This window comes from Oncorhynchus mykiss, chromosome 13 (assembly GCF_057628025.1).
Source record: "Oncorhynchus mykiss isolate SJ-2025 chromosome 13, ASM5762802v1, whole genome shotgun sequence".
NCBI lineage: Eukaryota > Metazoa > Chordata > Actinopteri > Salmoniformes > Salmonidae > Oncorhynchus > Oncorhynchus mykiss.
This window is the reverse complement of record NC_143034.1, coordinates 35,847,298-35,870,696: the sequence shown is the minus strand read 5'-3', so window position 1 is coordinate 35,870,696 and position 23,399 is coordinate 35,847,298. Positions and strand designations below refer to the sequence as shown.

At 40.1% G+C, this 23,399-nt stretch overlaps 1 protein-coding gene and 1 non-coding gene across 2 annotated transcripts; one reads left to right on the top strand and one right to left on the bottom strand.

Annotated features, from left to right (window-relative positions):
* Nucleotides 1-2,751: 2,751 nt before the first annotated feature.
* On the bottom strand, nucleotides 2,752-13,166 carry LOC110487361 (uncharacterized). Its single transcript, XM_090196098.1, has 2 exons — nucleotides 12,382-13,166; nucleotides 2,752-4,755 (listed from the first exon to the last, which is right to left on the bottom strand). The coding sequence occupies exons 1-2, from the start codon at nucleotides 12,656-12,658 to the stop codon at nucleotides 3,374-3,376; spliced, it is 1,659 nt and encodes a 552-aa protein (XP_090052224.1). The 5' UTR covers nucleotides 12,659-13,166; the 3' UTR covers nucleotides 2,752-3,373.
* A 4,936-nt stretch (nucleotides 13,167-18,102) lies between these two features.
* On the top strand, nucleotides 18,103-21,799 carry LOC110487360 (uncharacterized). Its single transcript, XR_005035715.2, has 2 exons — nucleotides 18,103-18,498; nucleotides 20,738-21,799. It is a non-coding gene; the product is annotated as an uncharacterized LOC110487360 (transcript).
* Nucleotides 21,800-23,399: the final 1,600 nt, after the last annotated feature.

The window sequence follows — 23,399 nt, the reverse complement described above, 5'->3', positions numbered from 1 at the left end:
GATCTATAGTTCCTGGGAGGCTTGATTTTTGCCGTGGTCTCTGGGAAGTTAGTGAACCGTTGGGGATCCCATAGTCATTGTCCGGGAAACAAAAGTACATTTTTGTTCTGCTGGGAGTATGTTTGGAGAGCTGCTTTGTAGCTGCGGAGAGTCCTTGAAAAAGAAAAATGGAATGGTTGTCGTGAGTACCTGAGAATTTCTTACGGTTTATATGGATTCTATGAAAATATGATGAATTGTATGTGTGTATAATGATTACTAGTGTCATGACGTTGGCCTGGGGCTTAGGTTTATGACAGTCATAAATACCTCTTCCCCTGCTTTTTCCTCTCTCTAACCTACTGATGTTACATTTAAAAAAACCTTCGTTAACATAGAGATTCTGGGAACGTCAGAATGTTGGGGGAAATTAACTATATTCTGGTAATCCGAACAATTGATCATATGCAGTGGTACTTAATGAATATGATGTCAGTTCGGTTGTCATCTGAGACATTCTCATCAATGAGAAGATGACAAACTCTACAGTGGAAAGTCTACACATCAGAGTTATCGGATTCAGATAGAATTGTTGTTCAATTTAAATGTTTGAATATGAAATTATTTGTGACGGGATGAAATGTGATTTTTGCTTCTAAAATGTGAGATGTGGGTTTTCATAAGTTAGGGCTGCTCACTCAGTGGCCCACCTCTGTGAAGGGAAATGGGCTATAAAACATTTCAAACACGCCCTCTTCTCCCTTCCTATATAAAGCCTTGACGACAACAGAACTTCCAAATCCGGGTACATTAGGATAACGACCCGTTGTCAGAATGGTTCAGATAACTACAGAATGAAGCCAAACTCAGCAAGAGCTTTGGTTGCGAATGGTATGAACTTTTAGCTCTTATTCACTACAGAAGTGATACCTGCTAGCCGTTGAGTTAGCAACAGCAGCTAAAAACACGGGCTAGGAAAGGACAGACAGAGTATCCCGTCTACCTCCCAACGACGACACTACAACATTTCCCGTTCACCACCAGAGACACTCTTCAATGGACAAAGGACTCTGTTGGGCATCACGGCCATCCATCTACAACCAACCCATCAAAGCGCAGCTCAGAGTAAATATTTATTGCATTTTCCTTTTCCAAATGGGCGGTAATTTAGAATGCATAAGATACTGTATTCACGATAGAGTAGCTGCCTACGGCCCGATAGAGACATCGCTTCTCCCTTTGTTCCTCAGTCTTCCCGCTCTTTCACTCAAACCCAATCCCCTTTTCTTTGTGTAACCAGCTGTCATATCTGTTCCGTCCGCTAGGGACGTTTTCCTTTATGACGTAATTTGTAATCAAGTTATGATTAATTGTGTGTATGTGAATTCTGTGTGATTAGTTAGGTATTTAGTAAATAAATAATTAAACACAATTTTGCATTGCTGATTCAACTTGTTAGCCAGGGTTCTTGCAGATAACCAAGAATTTACAACTTTCAGATTATGAGACTGAATTGAGGTGATGATTGATATGGACTGCTATGGATGTAAAATATTACTAGGTCTTTAAGAGTTTATTCAGAAGATAACAGCTCTATAAATATTATTTTGTGGTGCCTGATTCTCTAGTTAATTACATTTACATGATTAGCTGAATCAGGTAATAGTAATTACGGAGATATTATTTTATAGAATAGCAGGTCATATCACTTAATCCGGTATAGCCAAAGACACGACACTAGAGATTTGATAAAGTAATACTGGGAATATAATTAGATACAATTTAAACAACCCATATATAGACAAACATAGGTTTTGAGTTGGTATCTTTAATGGATAATTTGATAAAGATGAGTTTTAAGCATTATTAAACAGTCTACAAAGTCTGGGCAATTGTCTCAGAAACTGAAGGGAGTGTGTCCACTTTAGGGCAAGTTACCCTAACAATGTAACTATAATACGCTTCTTGGATTTTCTCTGTCCGGGTACTACATTTGAAATGCAACTGCCCTTAAGGACTGAGGGGGGGTCTTCCTTGTATGAGAGGCATTACTAGATTTATTGAATAAACATTTTTCCATAAAGTTAGAGTGAAGCAAGGTGGCTGACTAGCTGTTGATGTTGAAGAAGCGTTTTGTCCACTAGATTATACGTCTCAGTGGCAGATTCACCTGAAAGACGCACATCGCCATCTGCTGACTGGAGTTGGTATCGCAGCTGAGAAAATACTTTCAGACAAATAGCTACAAAGCGACTGCCCCTAAAAACCAATGACTCCCGTTTGAAAACGCGGGATGTGGCATCAGAAACATTTATTAACGTGTAAAAATGTACTACAAAGTGTAGCTAAATAGAATAACTTTGGTCATACCCACTCAGCCCGTGACATCGAATTATGGGCGATATCAGGTCTCTGTTGTGGCTGCCATTTCGCCCCAATATAGTCATCCCAAATTGGGCTGTGTATAACTATGTAAATGTCTCTTGGACAAGGTGACTCTAAAAAGAAAAGGTTCATGGTGTATCCTTTAGGGGTTCTTCAAATTGAAACTGTGCGGGAACCCATTAAAATGGTCCCTCAAAGAACCTTTCGGGGTTAATTTTTTTAACTCCCTGTCCACCCTCCCTCCATTATAACAATATTGACTTAAATAATAGTTTATTTAGTGGCACCACAAATGTGAATTGATATGTACAAAGCAATTGACCAAACAAAACACATTACAAAATTGCAACATTTCTGCAGACATGTCAGACCATAATAAATAATACATTTACTTTGTATAGTGCTTTTAATGACATTTAAACATTTTTTAAATAATGATGTACAATAAAAACAAATTAAAAATGAATCATAGGTAAACTAACAATATTGTAGACTGCTAAATGCAGATTTTTTAGCTTTAGTGTGTTTATCATATTCACTTAGTTATGTTAGAAAGTTTGCCATCTTTATGACCGGCCCTGGTAACTTCACTCCAAAACACAGTAACTTAAGAACATAAGTTTTTTTCTGACATTTTTGAGAAATTTAAGGGAAAATGAAAAACAGCCCTAGCAGAGCCCCAAGTCTCATGGGGACGTCCTCGAGGGCATGGCTGTTCTCCTCATCAAAGGCCAGCAGGATTTCACTCTCCTGGTGAAATGGCGTTTTAGGTTCTACATTGTGACATTAAAATACTCCTACTGCAATGTTAAAACATTCTACATTGTGACATTAATTCATTGATATCATGAAACAACTCCATGTATGTATTTTCTGATATTTGATCAGAGATCCTTTATCAGATTATCTCTGGTCACAGATAAGAGGTTTCTCTACTGTGTGTGTTCTCTTGTGTACAGTCAGACTGACCAAAACTCTTCCCACATTGATCACAGCTATAAGATTTATCTCATGTGTGTGTTCTCTGGTGTTGAGTCAGCTTGGTAGATGAAACAAAACGCTTCCCACATTGACCGCAGCTATAAGGTTTCTCTCCTGTGTGTGTTCTCTTGTGTAGAGTCAGACTGCCAGATTGACCAAAACTCTTCCCACATTGATCACAGCTATAAGGTTTCTCTCCTGTGTGTGTTCTCTGGTGTTGAGTCAGCTTGCTAGATGAAACAAAACTCTTCCCACATTGACCACAGCTATAAGGTTTCTCTCCTGTGTGTGTTCTCTTGTGTAGAGTCAGAGAGCCAGATGTAGTACATCTCTTCCCACATTGATCACAGCTATAAGGTTTCTCTCCTGTGTGTATTCTCTGGTGCACTGTCAGATCACCAGAATTACTAAAGCTCTTCCCACATTGACCACAGCTGTAAGGTTTCTCTCCTGTGTGTGTTCTCTGGTGTAATGTCAGACAGCTAGATGTAACAAAACTTTTCCCACATTGATCACAGATATAGGGTTTATCTCCTGTGTGTATTCTCTGATGTAGAGTCAGATAGCCAGATGTAGTAAAATTCTTCCCACATTGATCACAGCTATAAGATTTCTCTCCTGTGTGTGTTCTCTGGTGTAATGTCAGAGAGCTAGATCTAACAAAACTCTTCCCACATTGATCACAGCTACAAGATTTCTCTCCTGTGTGTGTTCTCTGGTGTAATGTCAGAGAGCTAGATGTAACAAAACGCTTCCCACATTGACCACAGCTATAAGGTTTCTCTCCTGTGTGTGTTCTCTGGTGTAATGTCAGCTGGTCAGATCGAACAAAACTCTTCCCACATTGATCACATATATACGGTTTCTCTCCTGTGTGTATTCTCTGATGTAGAGTCAGATAGCCAGATGTCGTAAAACTCTTCCCACATTGATCACAGCTATAAGGTTTCTCTCCTGTGTGTGTTCTCTGGTGTTGAGTTAACTTGCTAGATTTAACAAAACTCTTCCCACATTGATCACAGCTATACGGTCTCTCTCCTGTGTGTGTTCTCTGATGGAGAGTCAGAGAGCCAGATGTAGTAAAACTCTTCCCACATTGATTACAACTATAAGGTTTCTCTCCTGTGTGTATTCTCTGGTGCACTGTCAGACTTCCAGATTGTCTAAAACTCATCCCACATTGACCACAGCTATAAGATTTCTCTCCTGTGTGTGTTCTCTGATGAATTTTAATGCCTGATGAGGAGGTGAATCTCTTCCCACAGTCAGAGCAGCAGTGAATTCTCCTCTCTGTGGGTCTCTGCAGGTGTTTCTTGAGGTGTTCTGATTTGGAGAGACTCTTCTCTGCCTCTTCAGCATCATGAGGTTGTTGAGGCTCCCCAGAGGATCCACGATAGTCCCGTCTCTCTCCTGTGTGAATAACAAAGTCAGAGGTGATGCCAACAGCGTAGTCAGGATGTTGTACAACAATTGACGTCTGTAATGAATGTTAAAATTATTGGACAATTGTCTTAAAATGAGCAAGAATAGTCACATTTTGTCTTGTTTTCCCATTAGTAGTAACACTGATGATTGTAGACTATAAATAAGTTATTCATGTTGTTGAAATCCTAAGCAGTGTGCCAGACAACTTTTGGTCTACAATATAGGCCCCTTTCTGTGGTTAATAAAATTGCAGGACGAGGGCGATAAGCACACAAGGTGATTGCAGAAACACCTCCCTGCTAATGAGAAAACCGATAGTTATGGATGTAGTATATCTGCCAGGAGCAAAAATGGTGAGCAAAGATTATAGTTTTTCACAATGTATTCTGAATGTGAATGGGGGGAAAACACAGGGGAGTAATCTCCATTTCCAGGTTGCTTATGAGTACATTTCACACTACTTTGGATTATAATTGTGAGGCTCGTTTGAATGTCCTGCTTAATATAATCTTTGCTACAGTATTAAGAATTATGTGTAATTATTGAAGAACCGCGTTAATGACAGTATACATTTGGGTGTTGCTAATAAAGTTAAGATTTCTTTGTATTTCACCTTTATTTAACCAGGTAGGCCAGTCGAGAACAAGTTCTCATTTACAACTGCGACCTGGCCAAGATAAAGCAAAGCAGTGTGACAAAAAAAAACAGTTACATACACTTGGGATAAACAAACGTACAGTCAATAACACAAAATAAAGGCTATATACAGTGTGTGCAAATGGAGTAAGAAGGTAAGGCAATAAATAGGCAATTGTAGCGAAGTAATTACAAATTAAACACTGGAGTGATGGATGTACAGATGATGTGCAAGTAGAAATACTGGTGTGCAAAAGAGCAAAAAAAGTAAAGAAAAACATGGGGGTGAGGTAGGCAGTTGGATGGGCTATTTACAGATGGGCTGTGTACAGCTGCAGCGATCGGTAAGCTGCTCAGATAGCTGATGCTTAAAGTTAGTGAGGGAGAGTCTCCAGCTTCAGTGATTTTTGCAATTCGTTCCAGTCATTGGCAGCAGAAAACTGGAAGGAAAGGCGGCCAAAGTAGGTGTTGGCTTTGGGGATGACCAGTGAGATATACTTCCTGGAGCACGTGCTATGGGTGGGTGTTGCTATGGTGACCAGTGAGCTGAGTTAAGAGGGCCTAGCAAGGACTTATAGATGACCTGGAGCCAGTGGGTTTGGAGACAAATATGTAGCGAGGGCCAGCCGACGAGAGCAGTGGTACATGAAGCTTTGGTGACAAAACGGATGGCACTGTGATAGACTGCATCCAGTTTGCTGTGTAGAGTGTTGGAGGCCTTTTTGAAAATGACATCACTGAAGTCAAGAATCGGTAGGATAGTCAGTTGTGCAAGGGTATGTTCGGCAGCGTGAGTGAAGGAGGCTTTGTTGCAAAATAGGAAGCCAATTCTAGATTTAATTTTGGATTGGAAATGCTTAATATTAGTCTGGAAGGAGAGTTTACAGTCTAGCAAGACACCTAGGTATTTATAGTTGTCCACATATTCAGTCAGAACCGTTCAGAGTAGTGATGCTGGACGGGCGGGTACGGGCAAAGATAGTTTTACTAGCATTTAAGAGCAGTTGGAGGCCACGGGAGGAGTGTTGTATGGCATTGAAGCTTGTTTGGAGATTTGTTAAAACCTTTTTGGGATAGGAGGCAGCATTTTCACTTTTGGATGAATAGCGTGCTCAGAGTGAACTGCCTCCTACTCCTACTCCTGCTAATATATGTATATTACTATTAGTATTGGATAGAAAACACTCTGAAGTTTTTAAAACTGTTTGAATGATGTCTGTGAGTATGGCAAAAACCTGAGAAAAATCCAACCCGGAAGTGGGACATCTGAGGTTTGTAGTTTTTTAAAGCTTGGCTTACCGAATACACATTGAAATATGGATAAAGTTGCACTTCCTACGGCTTCCACTAGATGTCAACCGTCTTTAGAAACTTGAATGAGGCTTCTACTATAAAGGAGGGGCTCATGAGACCTCTTTGAGTCGGTGGTCTGGCAGAGTGCCTTGGTCTCATGACGCTCGCTCTCGACAGAGTTACCTCTCGTTCCAGTGCTTTTCTTCAGACAAAGGAATTCTCCGGTTGGAACATTATTTATGTTTTATGTTAAAAACATCCTAAAGATTGATTCCATACATCGTTTTACATGTTTCTAAAGGACTAACGGAACTTTGAGTTTTTGTCTGGACGAAGTGTCTGCGTCTCATGAAGATGGATTACTGGGTTGAACACGCTAACAACACGTGGCTATTTGGACATAAATTATAGACTTTATGGACATTTATGGAACGAACTGGGATTCCTGGGAGTGCCTTCTGATGAAGATCATCAAAGGTAAGGGAATATTTATGGTGTAATTTCTAACTTCTGTTGACTTGTCGTCTAGTGCGTTGGGAACAGAGAATAAAAGGAGCAGATTTCTGGGCGTGGTAGGATAGATTCAAGGCATAATGTACAGACAGGGGTATGGTAGGTTGCGGGTACAGTGGAGGTAAACCTAGGCATTGAGTGACGATAAGAGAGGTTGCATCTCTGGAGGCACTAGTTATGCTAGGTGAGGTCACCGCATGTGCGGGAAGCGGTACAAAAGAGTTCTCTGAGGCATGATGAGTGGAACTAGGGGCTCCGCAGTAAAATAAAACAATGATAACTACCCTAAACAACAGTATACAAGGCATATTGACATTGGAGAGGCATAAAGCAATCACAGGTGTTGATTGGGAGAGCTAGCTAAGACAACAACAGGTAAAATGGCAATGAATGGGCAGAGAGGGTCAGTTAACTACACACGGGGCCTGAGTTTGAGGCTGGGGCCGACAGATAAACAAAATAAACTAAATGGAGTACCGTGATTAATGAACAGTCCAGCAGGCATCAGCTATGTAGCCAAGTGATCATAGGGTCATATCGCGCTGTGTAGACTGGCATGTATTATCCAGGCTAAAAGAGGCTGGTGTCTGAGCTAAAAATGTAAAGGCCGCTAGCAGTGGCTAACAATGACTACATAGCTAGTAGCTAATTAGCTGGTTAGCTTCTGATGGCTAGCTTCTGTTGGAGGTTCTAGCTATGAGGACGGAAAATTGCAGATCCGTATCACATTGGGTGAGGCGGGTTGCCGGAAGGTATATTTCATTTAAACATGGAAAAAGAGATTTAAATATTTTGCAATATATACAAGAAATGACAAAAAAAAAACATTTACAACAACAAACACGTCTTACTGCTACGCCATCTTGGATTGACTCTGTTAAAAAACATTAGATTTAGTAAACACTGAAATGATTTAGTATTTCTGTGCCCACAAACTGTTTTCCCAGCGTAACATAAGGAGCCACTAAATGATACATAGTTTAAGTGCATTTCAGAATACAAAAAAACTGTCCAACAGCAAGATCCGTATTTAAGTTGAAGTTCATCATATGACAAGCGTAACGTTATGACTATAACTACTGTTCACTGAAGGAGGGAAACTAGGTACAACATACTATTAAATTCACGCCTCGCTCGGGTTTATTCCTTAAATATAATACGGCTCTTCACCGACCCAGGAAGGGGCGGGGCCAAACAGGTGTTGCACCTCGTTTCCCTCCTTCGGGGAACAGTAATTATAGTGTTGGGTTCTAATCGTTCAGAGTAAATAACTCACGCACACTAGAGAAGATTAACCAAGTTGAATTCTTCCCAAAGGGTCGTTACAGCTGTAATTCAGACAAAAACATGTTCTCACCATTACAAGTATATATACCCCACTTTGGACACTCCTCCTTCTCTCGCATCATTACATCTTCTGGGTCGACAGGAAGAGGGTAACAGGATACTAAACCCCTATTACTCCCTTTTCAGGGGTTCTGACCTGACCTCAAACCCTCCTTCGCCTAATCCACAGATGTCCATCCTCTTCCCCTAAACCAATCCTGTGATCTCCTCCCGTCCACCCAGCACATTCCACAGCCACTCTGTCTTTCTACAGATCTCACTCATGTATATACTCTGCGTCTGATCTATCATGTCTTTAATATCTCAATGTTCAAAGTTTAGCCCGAATCCAACAATAGTCATAAAGTTACACTCTCTTTCAGTCGGTCAACTTCGGTAAAACATACTATGGGAAAATATAATCATTCCCCATGCCGACCTAAACGGATACTAAATGAAACGGCCCCTAGCAGACCACCCAGACCTGACCCCGCAAGATGCGTCAATTTATTACTTGTGTTTTGTTAGAAACACTCCTGTCAATGTTGAGTAAGGACGCACACCTAATTATGCATATAGAAGTAGGACTAGTCTACCTGGCCTGCACGCAAATGTAGGCCTATAAATGTGCCCATTTGGGGATGTCTGATAGTATTTCTGATTGTCTTAACGCACCACCACTAATGAGTTCTGGAGCTTCTCAACGTAATGTTTTATTCACCTCAAACAGCAAGTAAACAAAGTCTAATCAAAATTGCAAATGAGAATAGTTCCTCAAAGTATTTGAAAAATATTTCCAGCTCTCGCCCTTTCGATAACCACTCGGCATGGAAGGGAAATACGTAATACGCTGATCCAGTGGAAATGTCAAAATACCTGATTACTTCTTATCCCTTTCACAAATAGCCTACAGCTGTAGGTGTCAGCTGTCAGGTTGCTGACTGCTGGTGTAGTCTATTACCAGAAACTATAGGAGCATAACGACTGCTGGTGTAGCCTATTACCAGAAACTATAGGAGCATAACGACTGCTGGTGTAGCCTATTACCAGAAACTATAGGAGCATAACGACTGCTGGTGTAGTTTATTACCAGAAACTATAGGAGCATAACGACTGCTGGTGTAGCCTATTACCAGAAACTATAGGAGCATAACGACTGCTGGTGTAGCCTATTACCAGAAACTATAGGAGCATAACGACTGCTGGTGTAGCCTATTACCAGAAACTATAGGAGCATAACGACTGCTGGTGTAGCTTATTACCAGAAACTATAGGAGCATAACGACTGCTGGTGTAGCCTATTACCAGAAACTATAGGAGCATAACGACTGCTGGTGTAGCCTATTACCAGAAACTATAGGAGCATAACGACTGCTGGTGTAGCCTATTACCAGAAACTATAGGAGCATAACGACTGCTGGTGTAGCCTATTACCAGAAACTATAGGAGCATAACGACTGCTGGTGTAGCCTATTACCAGAAACTATAGGAGCATAACGACTGCTGGTGTAGCCTATTACCAGAAACTTTACGAAGGCAAGCAGCAGCGGGAGGAGTAGGCTAAGGAAGAGGTTTTTTTCTGATGGCTATCTTGTGTCAGAGGGGTGTCATCAATAGACCATAATGACAAAGTGAAAATAGGTTAAAAAAACAGAAATACCTTATTTACATAAGTATTCAGACCCTTTGCTATGAGACTCAAAATTGCTTTCAGGTGCATCTTGTTTCATTAATCATCCTTGAGATGTATCTACAACTTGTTTGGAGTCCACCTGTGGTAAATTCAATTGATTGGACATGATTTGGAAAGGCACACATGTGTCTATATAAGGTCCCACAGGTGTCAGAGCAAAAACCAAGCAACGAGGTCGAAGGAATTGTCCTTAGAGCTCCGAGACAAGATTGTGTCGAGGCACAGATCTGTGGAAGGGTTACGAAAAAACATTCTTAAATGGAAGATGTTTGGAGCCACCAAAACTCTTCCAAGAGCTGGCCGTCCAGCAGAACTGAGCAATCGGTGGAGAAGGGCCTTCATCGGGGAAGGGAACAAGAACCCGATGGTCACTCTGACAGAGCTACAGATTTCCTCTGTGGAGATGGGAGAACCTTCCGGAAGGACAACCATCTCTGCAGCACTCCACCGATCAGGTCTTTATGGAAGAGTGGGCAGACGGAATCCACTCCACAGTAAAAGGCACATGATAGCCAGCTTGGAGGTTGCCAAAAGGCATTCAGGCCAAAGAGTTCAATATTGGTTTCATCAGACCAGAGAATCTTGTTTCTCGTGGTCTGAGAGTCCTTTAGGTGCCTTTTTGGCAAACTCCAAGCGGGCTGTCAGGTGCCTTTTACTGAGATATAGAAGTATGGACAAATCTTTTTTGTTGATAATTCCATGGGTCTTACAGTTCAAAATCAAATAGCAAAATGATCCTTGGTATAACCTTCTTAAAACAGTACAATACAGGGGAAGCCCTTCATGTTGTTTAAACCTTCTTTAAACAATTCCATATGGCTTAGAAGAACCTCCCCCTTAGACTGTAATGGGTTAAAACTATCTGAGACTTACATTACTCTGAGACTAGTTATCCTGGGATCGTACATCTTACATTAAGACTAGTTATCATGGGGAATAGTTTTAATACATTTGCAAAAAATATAAAACCTGTTTTTGCTTTGGCATTATGGGTTATTGTGATGGCATTATGGGGTATTGTGTGTAGATTGATGAGGGAAAAAAGTATAATATAATACATTTTTGAATAATGGTATGCACCGATATTACATTTTTCATGACCAAAAAACGAAACCGATAACCGATATAAAATGTTTTGCTGCCTTTGAAGCATTCTTGTACTGTTAAATAGTTACGGACGCAGCGGTCTAAGCCACTGCATCTCAGTGCAAGAGGTGTCACTACAGTCCCTGGTTCGAATCCAGGCAGTATCACAGTAGTAGTCTGTTATTGGTGTAGAGAGGACAACAAAGGAGAGGGATCCCACATGTGGATAGGAAGACACAATTTACCATTAATATGGAAAATACTCATTTAAAATCCAGGAATTTAACAACTGTAGCTTTCTAGGACATGCCAGTAGGTTGTATCCATGCCAGTAGGTTGTATCCATGCCAGTAGGTTGTATCCATGCCAGTAGGTTGTATCCAAGTGCAAACAATTATCAACCCAACGTGGAAAATGTTGAATTTGGTCAACAACCAAATTAATGGCTTATTTGCTACGTGAGGTTTACTTGATCTAACAGAAGTTTCGTAATGATTAAGTTGTTACGTGGACACGTGACATACCGACAACTTTGATAAAAACACTACAGGAGTTGTCTCCAGATCGCTATGGATATTCATGCTAGTAGCTTAGCATCTCTCCATTGAATACAGGCGGTGTACGTCAACAACCCTCATAGAATATAAACAATAGTTTACAATAATAAGATGTATCCACCAATCCAAAGAAAGGATAAGCGGGAGCTAGACAACCCGCAGTGCCGCTTTGTGGACAACGACTCCCCTTGTTAGGAAGGAGAGACATCTTGTCAGTATATCCATAATCGTTGGTGTAGTCAACCCAACTCTGTGTAGTAAAACATCACTACACGAAAATCACTACATGCCGTGCCCCCCAGTCTGCTGTCAGCAGATAGACCCTTCTCAAATATATATGTTAAGCCACATTTTTGGAAACGGAACGGAGAAAACAAGGGGTAGCTTGCTCTCTACATCGTCTGATTCTAGACATATATGTAATCATCTCAGGGCCCTCCGTTGAAGAGGTATTGACGAGCCAACTCCGAATATCCAAAGTTAAAAACAATTTAAGGCGGTACTTACTGGTGTGAATCAGATCTCCTATCTCCACCTCTTCATCTTTCAATGTGACAGTAATCTCCCCATCCTTCTTCACTCCAAAAACAGCATCTTCCTCTTCTTTCACTGAAACGTCTTTCTCTTCTTCTTCTACTGTAACAGCCTCACCCTCCACTTGTTTTACTGTGACATCCTCCTCTTCCTCCTCCTCTTTCACGACAATGTTCAGCCAAAGACCCTCTTTCTCCGACCAGCATTTCCCCTCTTCTTTAACAGGAGGGGAATAGTTTAGGGAGCTCATGGTCGGGGATGTTAGCTAGATATCAATAGCGACTAGGCTAGTGCTAACTAAACCAGCCAGCTACTATAGCTGACTAATAAAATATAACGTAATATAAAATTAAATAGGTTAACAAGTAGATACGACAGAAGTGTGCCTAAAAACAGTAGCTAATATAGACCGAAAGCGTATAAATAGCTGGAATATTTCGGCGATGTTGGCTAGCAAGTTACCGAGGTGGTTGACGAGCTGTTTCTGAAGAACCGTCCACTAGATTATACGTCAGGCTGGGAGCGTCGCCTGAAAGACGCACATCCCCGTCTGCTGACTGGACGGGAAACGCAGTTGAGGATCATATTTTATTTTCAGACAAAGATTATTTTTAAATGGGTTTAATTAAATAATACTATTATATTGAGACATACAAAAGACTTGAATGTGTTGATTGATTAGTGCGAATAAAACAATGTTTACTACAGCACATTTAAGGCAGTTTCATTAAGTCAAACTAAATCTAAATAAGTAGCTAGCTACTGTAGGTCTATACTGCTCCTAGATGGTGTAACAATACATCAATCATGTTTATGTACACTACCATTCAAAAGTTTGGGGTCACTTAGAAATGTCCTTGTTTTTTTTTTTCATTTATTTACCTGTTTTTGCTTTGTCATGATGGGGCAATGTGATGTCTTATGGGGTATGGCGATGTCATTATTGGGTTTTGTGTAGATTGATGAGGGAAAAAAATATTTAATCCATTTTAGAATGAGGCTGTATCGTAACAAAATGTGGAAAAAGTTAAGGGGTCTGAATACTTTCCGAATAAATGGTATATATAGGGGCAGTACTCAGTGACATCACTTCATGAAACAGGAGGCACAAATATATAACATAGTTTCACAATATCAACATTCAATGTATCAAAGTATATGACCAAGCTGGAAGTGGAAACGCCAGCCCAGCCACAATCCTAGAGGTTCACTGATGATCAACCTCCTCCTTCACATCTGACTCCTGATGATCAACCTCCTCCTTCACATCTGACTCCTGATGATCATTCTCCTCCTTCACATCCGACTCCTGATGATCAACCTCCACATCTGACTCCTGATGATCAACCTCCTCCTTCACATCTGACTCCAGTGATCAATCCAGAGCGTCTTCTTTTTTGGGGAATCCCGATGGACGACGTCATAGAATTGGACGTCATCACCACCACCACCCACAAGATAATTGTCATTCAGGTTATCAATAGGAAGAGCATCAGCAATATGTCCTGTCTGGTAACTTGTCTCGTTCAATGGATTTACATTGGCAAAAAAAAAAACTCAGTCGATCTCAAACTGAGGAAACACTTTTGTAAGTTTTTAACTGCATCAAAGTCTGTGGCCTGTGATGTTGGGACAAATGATAGTCCCTTATTATACAAGATACAAAATTCACAAATTCTACAGCACAACGGCAGAGTCATGTCTTAAGTGTAAAACTAACAATGTCTCAAAAATGCTTCTGGGAATGTTATGACATCATAAAGTTATGGGAGGAGTTAGAAAGTTGGCTGCCAGAAGAACAGTTATACAATGTAAAATGACTTTTAATCTCAACCAATCCTCTGTTGTTAACGCAATAGAATGGTAAAATGCTTTATTATCTAAAAGTTGAAAGTGAGTGGGCGACGGAGAGAAATAAAATGGTGCTGATGCGCGCGATGGAGATGGAGGTGTGTTCTAGTGGGTCTGGGCAGGTGTGATGTAGTTAATGGAGATGGAGGTGTGTTCTAGTGGGTCTGGGCAGGTGTGATGTAGTTTATGGAGATGGAGGTGTGTTCTAGTGGGTCTGGGCAGGTGTGATGTAGTTAATGGAAATGGGGGTGTGTTCTAGTGGGTCTGGGCAGGTGTGATGTAGTTAATGTTTGTATGATGTTGTTGTTTGTATGTGTATGTTTTGTATTGTTTATAAAATATCAAATAAATTATTAAAACATTCCCATTGCAAAGTAACACCTCACAGTTCTATTTTTAGAGTTATTACATTAAACCAATCAGAAATCAGAAGAATGCCAAAGTCAGGTGTGAAGTAATATGCAGGACCAGCCTATTCCCTATAATGTAAACTACAACAGAAATAACTTAAAATGTATAACTTTAAATTAAACCAATAATTTGCGCTCATGACTTAAGTGATTAAAGTAAACCACAGTTTTGGAAATACATAATGCCATCTAACCAAATATCAAATAATGTTAGCTATATGCAGTTATCTTAGCCAGCCAGCTAACATGAGCTATATGCAGTTATCTTAGCCAGCCAGCTAACATGAGCTATATGCAGTTATCTTAGCCAGCCAGCTAACATGAGCTATATGCAGTTATCTTAGCCAGCCAGCTAACATGAGCTATATGCAGTTATCTTAGCCAGCCAGCTAACATGAGCTATATGCAGTTATCTTAGCCAGCCAGCTAACATTAGCTATATGCAATTATCTTAGCCAGCCAGCTAACATTATCTATATGCAGTTATCTTAGCCAGCCAGCTAACATTAGCTATTTAGCCAACTAGCTATTAGCCTAACCATTGTAGCCAACCAGCACGGTTATGGTCAGCGAGACCAACTACCGGAGACCAGTTAGAAACCAACTAGCCGTAAGCCAAGGTGGAAAAACTTACAAAACTCCCATAGTCTAATTCACAGAAAACATGCTGAAAAGTAGTGATGTTGAAACAAAGCTTCCTGAAGCATTGGCTCTTTCGTGTCAAAAATAGATTAATTACTCAAGGATTTGAGCTTTATTTAGAACAGTCAGCAGCCACCTGCACTGTCGGCTGCAATGTCGAACGAGCCCAAATGCATCACCAAACCAATCAGGTGATCGAGAGCATCAAATCCATGCTGCGTTGTGGGTAAACGGTGACTGGCTGACTGATTTATAAATGATAATGAGTAGTTATTTATGGTGCAAGGTGATTTGTAAATTAGTCAGTCAGCAGTCAGCAGCCACCTGCACTGTCGGCTGCAATGTCGAACGAGCCCAATACCAAACCAATCAGGTGTTCAACGAAATTATTCTTCAGACGTCATTCATCACGCGATGCTGATAAAGTGACACTGCTTTGAATTATACCGCTTAGCGATTTCAATATATGCCTCATAGCTCCAGTCTCAAACTTAACCCCGTTCCTGCTGAAGAAGAGAAGGTCTGTTGGATGGAGAAAGAATCTCTCGTGAAAGAGGAGGAGGAAGAGGAGCTTGTTACAATACAAAAAACAAGTAGAGGGTGAGGCTGTTACAGTGAAAGAAGAAGAGAAAGACGTTACAGTGAAAGAAGAGAAAGACGTTACAGTGAAAGAAGAGAAAGACGTTAGTGAAAGAAGAGAAAGACGTTACAGTGAAAGAAGAGAAAGACGTTACAGTGAAAGAAGAGAAAGACGTTACAGTGAAAGAAGAGAAAGACGTTACAGTGAAAGAAGAGAAAGACGTTACAGTGAAAGAAGAGAAAGACGTCACAGTGAAAGAAGAGAAAGACGTTAGTGAAAGAAGAGAAAGACGTTACAGTGAAAGAAGAGAAAGATGTTACAGTGAAAGAAGAGAAAGACGTTAGTGAAAGAAGAGAAAGACGTTACAGTGAAAGAAGAGAAAGACGTTACAGTGAAAGAAGAGAAAGACGTTACAGTGAAAGAAGAGAAAGACGTTACAGTGAAAGAAGAGAAAGACGTTACAGTGAAAGAAGAGAGACGTTACAGTGAAAGAAGAGAGACGTTACAGTGAAAGAAGAGAAAGACGTTTCAGTTAAAGAAGCGAAAGATGTTTCAGTTAAAGAAGCGGAAGACGCGTTCAGAGGGAAAGAGGAGGATGAAGAGAAATGTCACAATACAAAAACAAGTAGCGGGTGAGGCTGTTACAGTGAAAGAAGAAGAGAAAGACGTTACAGTGAAAGAAGGGAAAGACGTTACAGTGAAAGAAGAGAAAGACGTTACAGTGAAAGAAGAGAAAGACGTTACAGTGAAAGAAGAGAAAGACGTTTCAGTGAAAGAAGAGGAGGGGGAGGTGACTGTCACATCGAAAAATGAAGAAGAGGAGGAAACTGGATCTCTGGGCCCGGTTTCCCAAACGCATCTTAATGCGTCCGATGGTTCTAACGCTGAACGGGCCCTGATTAACACTAGTAAGTACTGTCTTAAAAACAGAAGCACAAACTCTGCGATTGTTGAACTGATGTGTGGTGTTAAAGGGGAAATGTGCAATTGCTACATCCATATTTTGACTTTTAAAGTATTTATTTATAGCCATTGATTCTTGAAGAATATAATGCATGCTTCATGATCTTGGTCCAACTGTTCTACCCCATCAGATCCCCAAATAAGCTTTTTTTTACTCCAATGTTTAGAATCAATGTAAACCAACAATGTATCGCCTTAACATGGTTAAAACTATAATGTTGATATCATGGATGGTTGGTCCTTGCATCCATAGGTCTGTCTATGCATTTGAGACTAGTTACATTTCTACAGCCCCATCCACCATCTTATTACCAAAATTGCCAAAATACGAAGTATACATGCAGTACTTTAGGGCCCATAATGCAGTTCTTCATGAAATGGGCGTGGCTTCAACTTTTCAGATTTGAAGAAAATGGAGGAAAATATGCAGCCAAAGTCCAACGAGTGGATACAAATGAACTGCTTTAAATAATTATGACTGTTGAGCAATGTAATAAAATAATGAATTTTTAAATAAGTTACGTTACACGTTATGTTAGCTACACTATCCTTACAAAACGCATAGCATATCTTTACAGCCGTAGGTACCAGTATGTTAACTAGCTACCTAACGTTAGTTGGCAACTTATACATCAAACTTGTCAGTATAGTAACTATATTCTAACTAACTACCCAATTGACTTGATTATTTACGTCGTTCTTAGCAAAGGGGTCGTGTGCATTCTCAATGGACATTGGTAATTCGGGTGCGTTCGTAAATTTGCTCTGGCTCTCTACTCCGATTGCAGAGCACCCTCATCTGAGTATCAGAGTGCAGAATACCTGATGAATTTAATAACGCTCAACACCCGTTGAATATGGCCGGTGTCAGTAAACATTTCTGCAAAAAAGCTCAAATTAAATTGTTGCCAGCAGCACAGTTTGTCACCAACTGTCTGGTGTTGATAAAATGAGATGTGTAGGCGGACGAGTCGGTCAAGGATCGATTCGGACAAAGTGATCTATTGTATGACAAGTGACAGTTTATTCAGAGTAAAGATATCTGGTACAGCATGCATGGGCTCTGTCAAGTAACTCCGAGTGAGCTAAAAGAGAAGAGCGCCTAATACAGTTTGTTTACATGTTTTATACAGCACAGAAAGTAGGTTGAGTCTTGAAGTCCTGGTTCTCTGGTTGGTTCAGGTCCAGGCGTAGTCTCCGATGATTGGCTCCTGCAGCCCATTGCTTTAGCCGTTGCTCAATGTCCTTGTTGTTTTCTTGAGTCCAGGGTGGGTGTGTGTGTGTGTGTGTGTCCTAGATAAGTTATAATCTTGTCCAGCATATGTGTGCAATGAGTTTGTGTGTCTTAATGTATGTGTAGTTCCTGTTTTCACATAGCCAGCCGTTGGCCGATACTGAGACTAAGGCATTGTGGTTGGGCCAGTTCCTGTTTATGTGCTGTGAGTGGAGACATCAGTCTGCTTGTGTCAGCGTTATTGAGTGCTGTTTCCTATTGAGTAATACTTGGTAGACAGATGAAGTTAATATGCTGAAGTTAATATGTTATAGCAAAAGGCCTGGTTATAACGAACACAGCTAAGTGCTCATGCTTACACTGGATAACATGAAAACAGCCTAACCAACTCTGCTAGGGCAAGTAAAATGGTAAGAGTGAGGTTTTCTCTGATTTGTGTCTAGCAAGCTATCCAACGTTAGCCAGTTAGCATGGGTGCTTTACCGTCATTGTGAGGTCAGAAATCTTGGATTGACCCAACTGCTCAGCCATATAGTATTAGTTTACAAACAGTGGCGTTATACGAGCTTATGAGATGGCCCCATTTTACGAGCTGTCCCATTTCCAGCTAGGTTACGAGGCGCTTTGTCATTTCCAGAGTCAGTTTATTTTGGTACTGTCCATATGTAGCTTGTTTTTGGTCACAGAATGGCTAAATAAGTGCAACATTTTACCTGGAGCTAACTATGCAGAGCATAGCGCTGTCGAATGACTTTAGCTTCCCTCCAAGCCTGAGGTCACACGCTCTCTAGTAGGCTTAAATTAAAGATACGGAAAATAGGAGTGCCAATATTGTCCTCTATTATCCTCATTAATTTTCCATCTAGATTTTCAGACCCCGGTGGCTTGTCATTGTTGATAGACAACAATAATTTTTTTCACCTCTTCCACACTGACTTTACGGAATTCTAAATTACATTGCTTGTCTTTCATAATTTGGTCAGATATACTTGGATGTGTTTGTCAGAGTTTGTTGCTGGTATGTCATGCCTAAATTTGCTAATCTTGCCAATGAAAAAAATAATAAAAATAGTGGGCTTTGATTAATGAGCCATCTGATTCAGTTATTTTTTTCCCCAGAATTGTATGTAAGGTTCTCCAAAGCGTTTTACTATCATTCTTTATCTTTGTTTCATTGTGTTGTTTTTTTCTTTTTTATTCAGGTTAGTCACATGATTTCTCAATTTGCAGGACATTTGCCAATCGGTTGTACAGCCAGACGTATTTGCCATTCCTTTTCCCTCATCCCTCTCAAACATACCATTTTTAAATTCCTCATCAATCCACTGTGATTGAACAGTTTTTACAGTCATTTTCTTAATGGGTGTATGGTTATTAGTAACTGGAATAAGCAATTTCACAAATGTGTGCAGTGTCTGGTTGCTCCTCATTACACACCACAAAGCAGCAAATATTCTTTACATCATCAACATAGGAATCAACCGTTTTATTAAATAATTGAGACTCACAAATGACTCAAGGGAACCGGAGATCAAGATCGCCTAACCATAAGAAAAAAAACTCTTCCTCCTCCGGCTGCTGCTGGCCTTCGTAAATTCTGACATTATGCTCCTGAAGTTTTCAGTAATAGGCTACAACAGCAGTTGGCAACCTTTTCCATTTGGTGCCAATCTATCTGACCATTTCTACTGATCTGGTGCCAGTTATGATTTTCATATTCACATTTTACTGGAACAGTTTCATTTAATTGATAATATTAATAATTATAAGTCTTTGTATCTCAATCATTTTCTATGATTAATCTACATTCTAAATCTAAAGGAAAATTATACAAATCGAAATAACTTTTATTGCCATTGCCAACTATGTAAAAATAGCCTACATAAAGCCAACAAACAAAAACCGCTGGAAAATATCCAGATAAAAATATATCACATTGGCTGCTTTTGGCCTGTTTTCATAGTTGATACAATGTTTCAAGTTCTATCACCTGTTGGTCCGAAACTTTATACAAAATAGTCTGCGATTGAGTTTCCCTCGCCAGTGAGTTTGGGACAGACACAGCTGTAGGCTATTTGTGAAAGGGATAAGAAGTAATCAGGTATTTTATGACCTTTCCACTGGATCAGAGCATTACATTTTTCCCTTTCATGTCGAGTGGTTATCAAGAGTGAGAGCTGGAAATATTTTACAAATACTTTGAGGAACTACTGTCATTCGCCAATTGATTTTAGTAAGACTTTGAGAAGCCCCACAAATCATTAGTGGTGGTGCGTAAATACAATCAGACATCCCAAAATATGGATAGGGGGGGGGGGGGGGGGCAAACATGTCCAACAAAAATGTAGGAAATATTTGTTGTCTAAAGGGGGAAGGTGTTACAGGCTTTGGTCTTTCCATTTATGTTTTGAGGTTGGACTTTAGCACGTCTAGCTCGTTAGTCTACACTCATCAATGTTACTACTAATGTGAAAACAAGGCAAATATGACTTCTTGCTCATTTTAAGATAATTGCCAAATAATTGTAACATTCATTACAGACATCAATTGTTGTCCAACATCATGGCAACTCTCTTGGCCTCACCTTTCTTTTACAGTGGTTTTCCGCTGTTGTGGGCCTTTAATCATCTGACTTTGTTCTTCACACAGGAGAGAGACGGGACTATTCTCTCCAGATCAAAACACCTCAAACACCTGCAGAGATCCACAGGGAAGAGAACTCGCTGCTGCTCTGACTGTGGGAAGAGATTCACCTCCTCAGGCATTAAAAATCATCAGAGAAAAAACAGAGGAGAGAAATCTTATAGCTGTGGTCAATGTGGGAGGAGTTTTACTACATCTAGCGGTCTGACAGTACACCTGAGAACACACATAGGAGAGAAACCTTATAGCTGTGACCAGAGATAACCTGATAAAAGATCTCTGATCAAATATTAGAAAATACATACATGAAGGAGTTGTTTCATGATTTCAATGAATTAATGTCACAATTTAGAATGTGCTAACATTGTAGCAGGAGTATTTTAATGATTTCACAATGTAGAAGCCTAAACGTTTTCCCCCTTATGAATTGATTTCAACATGATATGGATATTAGCCCCAGGCGAAAAATCCAGGCTCTGAATTAAGAGTGTTATTTAACAAAAAGTGAGTAACAAGAAAAGAGCTGTGTTACACTTATTGTGTTGGTGACCCACTTTAATCAAAATGCAGCACTTCAAAATGTAGCTAGCTGTTTTCTACAAGTTGAAAAAGCTGCTTGTTTAAAAAATACATGTAATATTATAATTGTTGCAGATGTTTGTGTATATACACACATGAAAGCAGTATAATAAATTGGTCTATAATCAATTTTATTAACAATCTGACATCACTCCAGTATTTCTTGACAACGTTCAAATGCTAATTGTCTTTATTCCACTACTGAAGAAGCATAACTCAAATCACCTACTCATATTTCAAACATTCAGCCTGACAAAATATACATGTTTTATTATTCCATGCCTCACCATTAAGTGAAGTATTGCCACTTATAGCTCGTTAGCACGTAGGGTGCACTGATTGGTGTCACCTCGTTAGTCAGTATGTGTTACACCTGTGCTGGCTTGTCCATCTCGTTAGTGGGAAAGTGTTTCACATGACCTGGTCCAGGTTCGTTGTCTTGACCTGCTCCCTTATTATTAAGCGAATAAAGATTTAGTTTAAGTATAACTCTGACTTGTGTGATACGTTTGTCACCTCATTTGATATGAAAGAAATCAACAACCACATTTGGCGATGGGGCGTGAATCTTGACTTGGTGACTGACGACATGGCTAAATGGTGCACGAGAGATCCCTCTAACTTGGGATCTCAGGGAGACCACACTTCGGCAATGGAGCAGATGAACCCACCTTTGATCTGAGTGGATACCACAGCTCGAACCTAGTTTTTTAAAAAGAAAGAGGTGAGTGAAACATGCAAAGTGTAGGTTTTAGAAAAGCCTCATAGGCTCTGAGTATGTATTCCTGTGTGGAGGTGTAGGCTCGGAGTCAGATATCTGTAATTATTTTTAAAATGTACTTGTTTTAAACCTGTACCCCATTTTAGAAGTATTAAAAGATGTAAATGTATCAGTTGCATTATCCTAGGAACTAATCATGAGATAGAAATGTGAAAATATTTCTGCAGGTTAAAATATTGTTGAAAAACAACTAATTGCTTTGGTATGTTTGTGAATAGCATTGTGTGACTGTGTTATGAGAGTTGCGTGACTGTGGAAATTAGTCTTAATCTGAAGTTTGGATAGTAACATATATAGAAATATGCTTAATCAGATGATTGAAATTTGGATAATAAGCGGGACGATATTTTAGAAAGCAGCGGAAGGTCTATTGTTCCTGGGAGGCTTGATTTTCCAGTGGTCTCTGGGAGGTTAGAGAACTGTTGGGGATCCCATGGTCATTGTCCGGGAAACAAAAGTTTATTTTGGTTCTGCTGGGAGTATGTTTGGAGAGCTGTTTCGTAGCTATGGAGAGTCCTTGAAAAAGCAAATGGAATGGTTGTCGTGAGTACCTGAGAATTTCTTACGGTTTATATGGATTCTGTGAAAATATCAAAATATGAACTGTATGTGTATAATCGATTACTAGAGATTTGATGAAGTAATACTGGGAATATAGTTATATACAATTTAAACAACCCATATGAAGACCAATGTAGGTTTTGAGTTGGTATCTTTAATGGATAATTTGATAAAGATGAGGTTTAAGCATTATTAAACAGTCTACAAAGTCTGGGCAGTTGTCTCAGAAACTGATGGGAGTGTGTCCACTTTAAGGTAAGTTACCCTAAGGATGAAACTATAAAACGCTTACTGGTTGTTCTCCGTCTGGGTACTACATTTGAAATAAAACTGCCCTTAAGTCCTGAAAATTCGGAGGGGGGGGGGGGGGGGGGTCATGAGAGGAGTTGCTATTGTAACAGTATAGCTTCCGTCCCTCTCCTCGAACCAGGGACCCTCTGCACACGTCGACAACAGCCTTGTGGCAAACTTTAAACAACACTTTTTATGGATATCTTTAAGAAATGGCTCTCTTCTTGCCACTCTTCCATAAAGGCCAGATTTGTGCAATATACGACTGATTGTTGGCCTATGGACAGAGTCTCCCACCTCAGCTGTAGATCTCTGCAGTTCATCCAGAGTGATCATGGGCCTCTTGGCTGCATCTCTGATTAGTCTTCTCCTTGTATGAGCTGAAAGTTTAGAGGGACGGCCAGGTCTTGGTAGATTTGCAGTGGTCTGATACTCCTACCATTTCAATATTATCGC

Coding starts and splice junctions, on each gene's coding strand:
- LOC110487361 (XM_090196098.1), bottom strand. CDS start 12,658: ATGAGCTCCCTAAACTATTCCCCTCCTGTTAAAGAAGAGGGGAAATGC. Junction 4,756..12,381: donor AGGAGATCTGATTCACACCA/GTAAGTACCGCC, acceptor TTATTCACACAG/GAGAGAGACGGGACTATCGT.